Below are 12014 nucleotides of genomic sequence, written 5' to 3'. Positions count from 1 at the left end.
TAACTGCTATCTGTTCCACTGATTAGGTCTCCTTTTTTGCTGGTTAGGTTTGAAAATATACAAAGATATCACATCAAAGAACATCCTGACTTAAGACAATCTTGACATATTTCACATTTTGCAACACTCACACAGGGACATCTCACGGATCTCTCTTACAGGGCTCCCCTCACAAGGCTCCTCCTCACGCTTTGGAATCTGTCTTTCCTGCCCACAGTTGTATAAGCAGTCACAATTCGGGACAGAAACTAAAAAAAAATAATTTTAGGGAAAATAGAGCTTCATTCTGATTCCACCAAAAAAAAAAAACAAAAACAAAACTGGACTCATCTTCAAGGGGCTCCTGCTGCCACGCTCCCAAGTCCAGCACCTACCTGGATCCTCATTTGCAAAACAATGCTTCAAATATGCAACAGAATATGAAGTTGTAAAATAATATTTAATTTTATCAGAAAATGTACAGGTTTGAGCAGCAATTAAGATCTATATATTATACAGTGAACCAGGATACAGTTTTGAATGCAATAGACATATTCTGGAAAAATTCAAATAGCAATATGAGAAACAATATGAGAAACAAAGGAAACATTTCATTTTTTCTTGTGGGCTTTTTGGGGGATTTTTTTTTTTGGGGGGGTTCTTTTTAAAATGAACAGAATCTTATTTTGAACAAAGTAGTACTGACAAAAAAAAAGTACTTTAATGAAATATTTTCCCCGGTGGTACAAACACACAGAAACTGCCTAGTGTAATGTAATATATAAAATACTTCAGTCCTGTTTTTTTCTGGATTGTTGAAGTTAATGTTCAAATGCTCTGCTGAAGCTTCGTTTCTGGCCTCTGCCCCTGAATCTGTTTCTACCCGAGCCACCACGCCGCCCATTCCTGGAGCTCGAGCTTCGGCCATTTCCTCCTCCTCCTCCGCCTCCTCCTCCTCCTCCTCCTCCTCGTGAGGATTCCACTAACTCTGGTAATTCAGTCGCCACACACAAACGCCAATGTTTTGAATCTTCCCATTTTGCCTATCAAAATAAAGTCAGACATAGCAAGTTAAATTCTAGGAATGCCAATACAGGGTATGTAATAATTGTTAGGTTTGCTCAACTGAAAAGGTAAAATTCTGACCCAATATATGGAATTCAAGCTTCTATCTGAAGTGGCCAATACTGGTCTCAAAATTTTAAGCCTTCAATTGTTAAGAAGACCACTATAATTATTACTGATTACAAATCCACAGCCTCCCCTCAGTTACCCTCTAATCCAGAGCCAAACATTGCTTTAGGAGTGAATGAATACTAGGCCATGAGGGTATAGAGACGCACTACCAGAGAAACACCTGAAGCAAAGATAGGAAGTCTAGGGAATTTTGGCATGAGAATACTAATTCTGCCAAGTGAAAACCTGGAATTCACTTTTCTGTGGTGAGAATTCTGGGTGAAAATGGGGGCAGGGAACAGAAAAAAAGGGGAACAAAGCTTGCTGCTGATGAATCCAGTAGCAGTGACAAGGGGTGGAGTCCTCACATCACCTCTTTATTCAGTGTAAAAGTCTCAAGCCACAGGGGAATGCCTTAGGAAAGGCATTCAGGAAAAAAGCACCGTATGCTTGTTCTGTTCCTAAATTCCTTCAAGCCATCCCTTCTGCCAATAAAAAAGGCAGGATACAGGTTACATTATGTTTTCAGTCTAACCCAGTCCAGCCAGTCTCATCTACAGTCTGCTGTACCCAGAAATTGCAATGAATGTACCTCTATTTCTTGTCGGTCTGCTGCAGGAACGTCAAAGCACACACCCTAAAAAGAAAGAATAATTTTAATGGATACAAGTCAAGCCTTTTAAAATGACTGCAACTAAAAACCATAGAGCCTACAAATCTACACCTGACAGCCAGGCACTATCAGAACTGTATGTCCTAAGAAATCCTATTCTGCTTTGTCATTCAGTTAGCACACACCTCATACCTCTTAGCTGTCCTGCTCTCCCCACAGCCATGCATTATCCTTCCTCCTTAGCACAGCAGCAGAGCCCCAGGTCCTAATACAACAGACCGAGGCCCAGCAGTTCTGTCCTTACCAACAGTGCTTGGAATATGGAAAAACACCAAATACCTCCCCTGACCATTGCTGAGAAAGGCCTGCAACAAGCAGAGCCCAGTATCAGAGACACGAACCAAAAACTTACCATTTTTCCCTTGAGGAAACACATTCTGTTCACCTTCCGATCGACATCGTCACCCAGCACTTCTCGCAGCCTTCGCCACGCGTAGCTCATGTTGTTTATTTCTTCAGAGCAGCGCAGGATCATTGTAACAAAGCCCTAAAAAGAAACGGGGCATGTTCCATTCCGTCAGAGGAATCAGCTTCAGCACACCTATCACACACCAGAGACCTGCCCATCTACATTTAAGCGCCACATAGATACTGTTACAGGGACGTATCTCCACAGCCACTATATTGTTGCTTTAACAAAATCAGTAGTTCCCAGTGGCTCAAGTCTAGTGCTCAAACGAAATCTAGGGAGACCAATAATTCTCTCTTTAGACAACACAGAGGTGTGTTGTTTTTCTCCAGGTCCAAGGCAGACATTAAGCCATGCACCCTTCCTTACCGCATCCGAGTTCAGCAGCGAGCGCTGCTCGATGGAAGTAGCGCCCGAAATATGGGCCAGAGCTGCAGCCAGAGCGTTAACTGGTCCCTTTTCTTTTATCAGCAACTGAGCAGATTCTCTGAAATACTCAATAGCTGTCTGAGGAACAGAATCCAGGCACCTAAGTAATAAAGCAAAAAAATTAAAAAACGTATACACTAATATTCACTGAGCTCTGGAAGAGAAGAAAAACAGTAGTCCAAGACTTTAATAGTGATCAGAAAGTTCAGAGAGACAGCAAAGAGCAACCCAAACAGCCATTCTGAACGAGGAAGGCAGGAAGATAGAGCAGGACTCGAGTTCCCAAACACACCTCATGGCATCTTTACTGGAAGCCTTTATTATGTCTGTTGCAGTAGGAACACCAACACGCTTGAATGTAATGCCCTGAAATTTAAAAGGCAAAATACAAATTAAAATTGCAGACCGTAAGTAAGTCAGTTCTAAAGAAGCAATATTGAATTCCAACAAAACAAGCATTTAAGCCTAACGGTTTTTTCTTATTTTCACCTTTTAACTCCCAGTTTTTCCTAGTGAAAATTGCAAGGTTAAGGTTACATGTAAACGGGTAACACTTAAAAGGGCTTTTATGTACCAGGTCAGTTCAAATGATTCAGTGACCTTAAACTGAAATAAACAGAGAGCATTTTGGCAGAATCCTGGGGAAAATAAAGTCCTACAAATTCTAAATTATTACTTTTAGTCTGATTGATTCGGATTTAATACAAGTCACAGAGCCTTAGTGTAAATGTGAGTCTGCATTTTAAGTGACAACGATAAACAATCTCATCCCAACTGAACACTTCATTGGCAAGAAAACTACCATATGGAATAGTGCACAAAGTGCAAAAATGCAAGTAACACTTCCCAGTAAAGCTGCACGTATGCACATCACTGATCAGATCACAACCAGGATGAGCACTATACTGTTAGTCCTGTGAGCTTTTCCTCACTTCCACAGGGACAACCTCACTGGCGTTGGCAGAAAAAGCGTGGGCACGTGCAGAGCTCTCCCTGCTCCACAGCAGCTGACAGTGCACCCACACTCCCCAAGGCACCCGAACCTCCACTGGGTGCCTCCGGAGCTGCATTCTGGAACTGAGCTACTGCACACAACGTTACACTTTTACACGCCACCCTAACGCATCAGAGCGCTCGCAGACAGAGGGAAACTGCACTGTACCGCTTTTTGTTCCACGTGTCTCAGCTGGTACTCCTCCTTTCGCTGGTAAAAGCAGATGCAGATCCCAGTGCGCCCAGCTCGGCCCGTGCGCCCGGAGCGGTGGATATAGGACTCCACATCCTTCAGAACAGACAGCCCCGTGAGTCACCTAATTCACTCTCATTCAATCAACTCATTGCACCCACCCAACTTGTACAGGCTATTGTAGTTTAAGCGCGAGCAATGCACAGTAACTGCATTAAGAGAATTAAATGAAAAAACAGTTTCACTAATGTCAAGCGAATATGCTTTCCCATAATCCTCTAAAAAAGATGGTTTGAAAGCCAGAGCCATGAGCATGGATCAACTTGTTTATGCATCACCACACACTTGGAGCGTATGTACCTCTACAACCGTCCCACTCACCCTTCTGCACATCAATGTGAGCATGGTTACTGTGATATTAATAGCAAATCCACTGAAACACTGTTTCTTTTAAACACTTAATTTAAACCAATGTTCTCACTGTTGGGGTTCCTTCCTCATATACACCCCTCCTTAGTGAATAATTCTTCCCGCTGCTTCCAGACTTGCAATCACTACACCCAGCCTTGAAGAAGGGAGATGCTTTGAACAGCCTCCTAAAAAGGCATTTTAAGGAGACCATCTTTAAACATGCTCTCAAAAATTCCTGTAAGAAACTATTTCTACCTACTAGGGACATTTCTCACCCTTACATTCAATGCTGATAAACTGGGTGGGCAATATCATCAGCTGACAGCATGTACTACTTGATAATGGCATTACAAATTATGACAACACACCCAACATAACAGTCTCCTACCTTTGGTGGTGAGCTTTGTACAACCAGGTCAACTTCTGGGATATCTAAACCACGGGCAGCTACATTGGTTGCAACCAGAACTTTAAATGAACCATTTCTAAAACCTTTCAGTGTGATCTCTCTTTGCTTCTGAGGAATGTCACCATGCAACGACTGGCAATCCTGAAAAACAATATTATTTTAAAACTGTACCAAAATCCAAGACAGTGTTCCATTTTATGGTCAGTTTTGGATACAACACCTTGGTATTTGATAAGTACTTTATGGCAAGATACAGAAGAACTGAATTACCAGAGTTTATATTTAGGAGTCTGACAACATTTTCTCAGTAATTCTTATTCATATCCCTCAAAGGCCCTTAACAACAGCAGGAAAACAGAATTGCAATATGTGTCTTATCTCCACGTCTAATTACTGTGACATAGGAAACTATGCCCCAACTTGCCATCCACACCATCTATGCAAGGCTTGGCTGTCTCAAAATAGTAACTTACAATTTTTGTTTAATGTCAGAAAGACTAAAATCCTATCTGACCACCTGCAAAAGCCTGCCTTATCCACTCTGAAACTCTCTTTAAAACCTACTCAGCATAGGTCTGCTATCAACATAGGGCTGATCAACATCTCTGACAGGTTTTGTTACTTAATACAGATGATGAAATACCTGTTTGATGGAAGCATTCAGAGCCAGTTCATTTGCTTCCTTTTTGGTCTCACAGAACACAATGGTCCTCCCGTGGCTGCCACTGTAGACCTGGATGACATCCCCAATAACTGCAGCTCTCTGAGACCAGTGACACTCTATTGCCAAATGCTGTGGAGAAGAATTCCAGTGCTTAGCTTATGTAAAAACATCAGAGTCTTTAAAAATACATTTGAAACTGTAAAATACAGAAATGGTAAAGAGTTATACAGTTTCCTGATGGGGAAACGTGCTAACTCATGTTCCTGGAACAAGCAAAATTCACAGGGCTCTTATGTCCACCACAACTAGTCTAATGGTCAGTAAAATAACTACAGTAAGAGGAAATCAGGCACATATGGATAGTATTCCTTGCTATGGAATTTACTGCACAGCCAACAAGGGCCTACTGAGCTGGGGCACTACAGGAAGTTGAAAAAAAAAATCTTTTATATACAGAATAGCTCAAATCAACTGTGATGTCTACAGTGATTTAGAAGAGCCAGGTTGATGTGTGTGCCTTTTGCTTCCCACTGGGATAAATCCAGATACAGAACCGACACCCAAATCCTCATTGCATGTGAGAGTGTATATGGTTACTGGATGCTGGGAGAAGAGAGGCATATCCTAAACCTAGAAACACCTGACGAAGCAGTAATGTGCCTTATGCTTAAAAACAAGTGCTCAAAACAACTTCCAACATCATTCTGATGATGCACCTTCTGAAGCATAAAAAACGAGGTAAAAGCCTGAAAACATTCCATGTTAGACAGATTACTCACTTCTACTGTTGTAGCAGCCTTTTGGGTTCTTTTCCCAATAAGGTCAACCTGTTCATATCTAGACTTCATGTATTTCTTGGCCACATCATACACCCAGTGTGGGCAAGTTGCAGAAAACAGCAGTGTCTGGGGATTATCTTCAGAATCTTAAAAAAAAAAACAGAACAATGTTTCACAAACTTCATACATTTTGTCTCACAGATGCACACAAGTTGATTACATGGGTGACTAAAAACCCCAGTTTAAATGTCAGTACATAAAATAAAGAAGGCAGTTCAGTTCTTTAAATTCACGCATTATCAGCATCTGGAGAAAAAACACTCTAGGAAGTCCAAATATTTTCCAGATTAGGAAAAAGTTACTATGACCAAAAAATCCACTCTGTTTTCAAGCAGTGTAACTTAAAGATAGATGTCAAAGACAGTTATTTACAGGCCCCCAGGTACTGGACTTCAAGCTTTGCAAAGGTTCTGTGAATGATTCCCACTTTCACATTTCTTCCTCATGAACTGCATTAACAACATATAATATTCCGTCATTTCTAAACAAAGCCACCTTACCACTTTCACAAAAATACATCTGAATTTTAGCAAACTAAATTATTGCTAGTATTTCCTACTACTTGTTTAAATATTGAGATTACCCTTCTTGTATGCAACTCGTAAAATGTCTTCCACTTGCTCAGCAAACCCCATGTCCAGCATCTGGTCAACTTCATCAAGCACAACGTGTTTCACCTTGGTAAGGTCCAGTTTGCCATTCTGAAGATGGTCTTTGATACGACCAGGTGTCCCAACCAAAATGTCAATGCCACTTCTCATGAGATCAACTGGTAAACAGGAAAGAGGAGAGGAGCCAGCAGTGAACCAGGGAGCACTCTGCACATTAGTAACACGTGGTAGCTAACAATGAAACACCTTCTTAAACCATTCCTAGGTGCTCTCCTTAAAAATATGGGAACAAATGAACAGGAAGAGAAAATCTGGCAAGAAAAGCTAAGGTAGAAAATCTACTGCTCTTCCTGAATGAAAAAAAAAAATCACCTACCTTCCCTCTCCCCATGATTTAAAGAGTAGCAAACAATGAGCATCTTTTAATATTCTTTAGAAATAGTTCACTCTTCCCACATTGTCTACCTTAATTGGAAACTTTTAAGAAATTTACTTATTTAACCATCCAAATTACTGAACTCAGCTCCTTCCTGAGGTTCTGTAGTAGAAAAATTCATCCCTAACATCCCAAGATATAACACAAGGAAAGAGCTGATTCTCATTCCTTGTTTACAACCACCAAGACAGTAAATTACGCTGTCACAACAACTCCTTCTCCACTTTACAAATCCTCTGGATATTCCTTATCACATGACAAACCACATACCCACTCACAGCTCTAAGACCAAATATTTTTTAAAGAAAATGTGTTTACAAGACCCTAAACCCAGATTATACACACAGTATAGTCTTTCACTTTAATTTAAGGTAGATGAGCAGATAAGCAACACCAAGAATATAATTGATAGCCAGAGCTATTTATCTCCATAAGATGCATTTTGAGCTACTGAATTCCCCATTAATAGTCTCCAGCTCTTGAGCTAAAAGTGTGTGCTTGGAAAGACCCAAATGCATTTCTTAAATGTCAGTCAATCAACATTTCAATTATTCGTCCTAAGTGTCACTTACTTTGTCCATTATATGGAGTTCCTCCATAAAAACAAGCTACTGTCAGCTTCCTTGTGATGTCCTTGAAGTCTTTGGCAACCTGATTTGCCAGCTCTCTTGTTGGACAAAGAACTAGAACCTACATAGAAGAAAGACAAACAGATGTTCTCTCAGCATGGCTTCTGCCAAGAAATCACTAGACTTCTAATCATCGATTTAGACCTGACCATTTACAAAATTAAAATAAAAAAATCTAGTTTAAATAGTCACTTAAGCAAAGGTTGGAGAAACACGCTGCTTGAGCCTCATGTAACATCATTAAACTCCTTCAAAACATACTCATTTGGGACAGGCTAACTTCTTTTTAAACTGGGTAGGAGATACTTAAATCTTACTTAAGTTTAGCTCCTGAACAGATCAGGAGCTACAAGCCTTCCTCTACAAGGCTGCTGTTTGAGTACAAGACTGAAGGATCTGGGTAATACAAGGCTTTTACACCCACTCAGTAATGCCCCACAGTCCTGTGAGAAGATGTAAGGAAGAGCCATCAGCTGTCCCTTGGCTTCCCTGTGACTCAGGGAATCATGTTCCACCTGCAGAGCCGTGTTCAGTGCTAAAACACATCCCTGCAGAAGCACCCAAGGAATTCTCCTCTCTCCAGTACACAGGCTTCACTGCAGGCATGTAACTAATTCAGCTTAACATGAGATGGAAGCACTGCTCTCAAACCTGGCATCAGTGGCTTCACAAAACGAACCCTAAAATCTTTATCCTGGTAATTCTTTCAAAATTCAAACATATTACCAAAAAAGCAAATAGTAGTGTATTATGGTAGAGTGAGGCCTGAAATCTTTTTGAAGGCTCCCTGAAAGCTTTCCTTTCCTTAAAGGACTGCCAAATCTAGGGACAGCATCTCAGTCAGCAAGCCAACATGATGGGCAGATGCATCTAAAACTGATAGTACTACTTTTGGAATGCACCTCAGGTAATCTATGAGAAGGGTGACAAGATGAAATAAACTGACAGAAATTATTAATGGGGACACCACGAGCCCTGGCCTGTCTCGTTTAGGAGGCATTGTAAGAGTTCAGAGAAAAACCACACGTGGTTTTTAAACCACACTGGCAGAATGCACACAGATCATAACGAATCTGCATTCTCTGGAGCAGAAGCTTCAACATTTGGTGGTGGTCCTTGTGAAAACTAAGTCTGTTTTTAGAACCACCCACTGTTTATGTGTTTAAAAAAAAAAGCCTGTTTAAGTAGACAGCTTTTATCAAGCTGTCAAGTTACCGTTAGTAACTAATCTATTCCTAATCTGGGAGAAAAACAAGCACCCAGTAACCTGTGGCCCTGTGGGGTGACTGAACAAAACTGCAGAGGAACACGTGGCACACCTGTGGTTTCGGTCTCCCTGTGGCAGAACAAGGAACTGACAAGTGGGTAGAGCTGTCCTGCCCTGCACTGAGCAGAGGCTGTGAGGCAGCACAGGGCACAGGCAAAGCCCAGTGAACACAGATTTCAAACAACCTTTAATGTGGGTTGGCTTATCCCTGCACAAACCTGAAGAACTTCCCCAGTGGGTTAAAATCTGAATCACTGGGACGTAGGACAAAGCGAAACGAGCGTTCTACCTCGGCACAGTTACCTTGGGTGGACGGCCTCTTCTCCTTTCCTGGGACTCTCCCTGAAGCTTTTCAATTAAGGGAATGGCAAAAGAGAATGTTTTTCCTGTTCCAGTTCGTGCCTGAGCAATGACATCTTTGCCAGAATACACTGGGTTGAAGGTCTTCACTTGCACAGGAAACAGGTACGTCACTCCTCGAGCTGTGACAATTGCAAGAGACTTCCTTAATATGATCATTTTACAGGTGTTCTTTCATACTCTTCAGTGGAAGTTATTCCAATCAGCATTTCCATCAACTCTACACTAAGTCAGGATTACATCATCACCTCCACTGATTTATTTATTACAGGGGTCATCTGCAAAGTGCCCTGGGTCTGTCCATTTTATTCTACTTCATATCACCACACACAGTAGCAGCTGGGACAGATGAAATTATCAGCCTTTATGGGAGACTTTGAGGACTGTGCCTTTATTTTTGTAATAGTCCCCAGCTATCCATGAAAACCTCTTCGTTTCAAATCTCAAAACCTCTTCTGTTCTTCTCTTAATTCATAGTAAGTCATGTACAACCTAACATCAAAGATACTAAATATAACTGGTTTTCCTTTATTCACAACAACATAACCTTTAACTGAAAAATTCTCACACATCACTAATTTTTTCCCCTTAGCTTATGTCATTTAGAATTCTACTGTAAAGGCTGAGCTGGGCAACACTGCAAACAGGAAAGTCTGTGCTCCAAGGTGTATGTAGAGCAGGCAATCCCTGTCTCCTGCACAGTGCCCCTGCTTGCACATGCACAAGAAGAGCACACCTCAGAGATCACTGCTCCAGTATGTTGGGCATAAAAACACATGACAGAGATCACTGAGGTTCTTTTTTTACCTTGAAGAAGCTGGACAGTTTCTTTGGAAATAGAAAAATTGGAGAAAGCCCCCTCTTTCTGTTCGCCAGTCAGCTCCTGTTGGGTAAAGAACAATTTGGGTAAGATTCCACATGAGTATCACGTGACTGTCAGTAAATCCAAGGTAACAGCACAGAAACTGGTGTCACACACTTCAGTGACAGCATCACAGCTAAAGGGCCTTCTCTGATTTACCATCATACCTTGAAGTTGGACAAAGTTAGCAAGCAATCTGTAAGTGGAGACTGCTTCATACCTAACAGCATAGTAAATGCAAAACACCCAAATCAAAACTCTGAAAACTCTGAATTAGAATGGCAGAATATCCTTAGTTGGAAGGCACCCACAAGGATCACCAAGTGCAACTCCTGGCTCTGCACAGGACACCCCAACACTCATATCTAACAATGCTGAATCATATCAAAGCTCCATCTCACTGCAACCTGTCTGTCCACCAAAGCTGACAGACTGCTGAAGTGAGGAAACCCTGGTGCACTGATCTGGAACTTCAGGACTTTCTTACCTCAAAATTTTTGCAAATAATCAACGGAATGGACAATTCAAGAAGCTTTAAACCCTGATAATTTACAGCACTTTCACCTGATTGGGAAGGGGGGGAAGGGATAACCCATTCTAAATCTGGCCTTGTTGCAAGACAGGAGTTGAAAGCTGCATACACCACTTAACTAAACCCAATCGCTGGCTTTACCTGCTCCTGCTCACTCTCGCTCTCGCTGTCACTTGACGTCTCACTAGAACTGCTCTGCCGGCTCTTGCGGGAGGATTTGCTGCTTAAGGAAGACAATTTTGGTTTCTCCAGGCTTTCTTCTCTCGCATGACCGTTCTGCTTACTGACACTCTTCGACTTCTTGACTTTCGGGGTATAAACTGCCTCATCCGATTCCTCGCTTTCATCTGTAGGAGCCTTCCCCCTCTGAAACTTGTCCCGGCGTTTAGATTTCTTCTCTTTTTTCTCCTTCTGGCAAGGCACAGAGCAAATGAAAACACGCGCTCGTGGATCCAAGGACAGGGAACAGGGAAGAGGGCGCGGAACAGTTAAACCTTGGAGCGCACGTTCTAGTTACTGCGAGGGGGGGAACAGGTAGAGGGCAACAGCCCCCGCCCGCCGCCACGAGGCTCCCGGGCCGCGGCGCTCGGGGGAAGCGCTCCGTGGGCTCCCGCCGGGCCCAGCACGTGCGGCGGGGCCGCGGCCTGGCCCGCCCGCGCACGTGGCGCCCGGCCCCGGCCCGGCCCGCGGCCCCGCCGTGCCTCCCGCGCCCGGCCCACGGAACGGGCGGCGCGGGGCGGCCGCGGCCCGAGGCCAGGCCCGCCGGGCACCGGCCCCAGCGCGCGGCCGCGGCCGGGCCGCTCCCGGAGCCCTTCCCCGGTACCTTGTGCCGCCGGCGACCGCTCTCCAGGGCCGCCTCCGTGTCCATGGAGCAGTCGGAGCCCGACTCGGCCCCGCTGCCGCTGCCGCTGCCGCACCGCGTGGCCTCAGGCATCGCCGCCGCTCCGCCACGCCGCGCTCCGCACCCGCCGCGCGCCAGCCGCGCCTCACGCTCCGAGCGGCCGCCGCGCCCACAGCCAATCGCCGGCCGATCCGGCGGCGAAGGGGCGGGGCCTCTCCGCCCGACAGCCAATCGCCCGCAGTCCCCTCGGCGGGACCACAATTCCCGGCGTGCCCCGGGGGACAACCGGCAGACTCCAAGC

The 12014-nt window shown here is 43.8% G+C and overlaps 1 protein-coding gene across 1 annotated transcript; it reads right to left on the bottom strand.

Moving 5' to 3' along the window:
• Window positions 1-420: 420 nt before the first annotated feature.
• On the bottom strand, window positions 421-11874 carry LOC127476861 (nucleolar RNA helicase 2-like). The gene is made up of 15 exons (XM_051800306.1): window positions 11696-11874; window positions 11014-11283; window positions 10286-10361; window positions 9422-9600; window positions 7795-7912; window positions 6759-6944; window positions 6116-6261; window positions 5316-5465; window positions 4652-4813; window positions 3829-3948; window positions 2959-3032; window positions 2607-2766; window positions 2181-2315; window positions 1748-1792; window positions 421-1022 (listed from the first exon to the last, which is right to left on the bottom strand). The coding sequence occupies exons 1-15, from the start codon at window positions 11804-11806 to the stop codon at window positions 801-803; spliced, it is 2154 nt and encodes a 717-aa protein (XP_051656266.1). The 5' UTR covers window positions 11807-11874; the 3' UTR covers window positions 421-800.
• Window positions 11875-12014: the final 140 nt, after the last annotated feature.

This window comes from Manacus candei, unplaced genomic scaffold (assembly GCF_025592945.1).
Source record: "Manacus candei isolate 608988 ecotype Guabito, Panama unplaced genomic scaffold, ASM2559294v1 h1tg000050l, whole genome shotgun sequence".
In the NCBI taxonomy this organism is placed as follows: domain Eukaryota; kingdom Metazoa; phylum Chordata; class Aves; order Passeriformes; family Pipridae; genus Manacus; species Manacus candei.
The sequence above is the reverse complement of the archived record's forward strand: the minus strand, read 5'-3'. Positions and strand labels throughout refer to the sequence as shown.

What these genes read in the sequence shown, in the direction of transcription:
- LOC127476861 (XM_051800306.1), bottom strand. Translation starts at nt 11,806, where the DNA reads ATGCCTGAGGCCACGCGGTGCGGCAGCGGCAGCGGCAGCGGGGCCGAG. An exon ending in GCGGTCGCCGGCGGCACAAG is followed by an intron (nt 11,284 to 11,695) that starts GTACCGGGGAAG and finishes GTGCCTTGCCAG; the next exon opens with AAGGAGAAAAAAGAGAAGAA. An exon ending in GAAGAGGCCGTCCACCCAAG is followed by an intron (nt 7,913 to 9,421) that starts GTAACTGTGCCG and finishes TCTTCTATGTAG; the next exon opens with GTTCTAGTTCTTTGTCCAAC.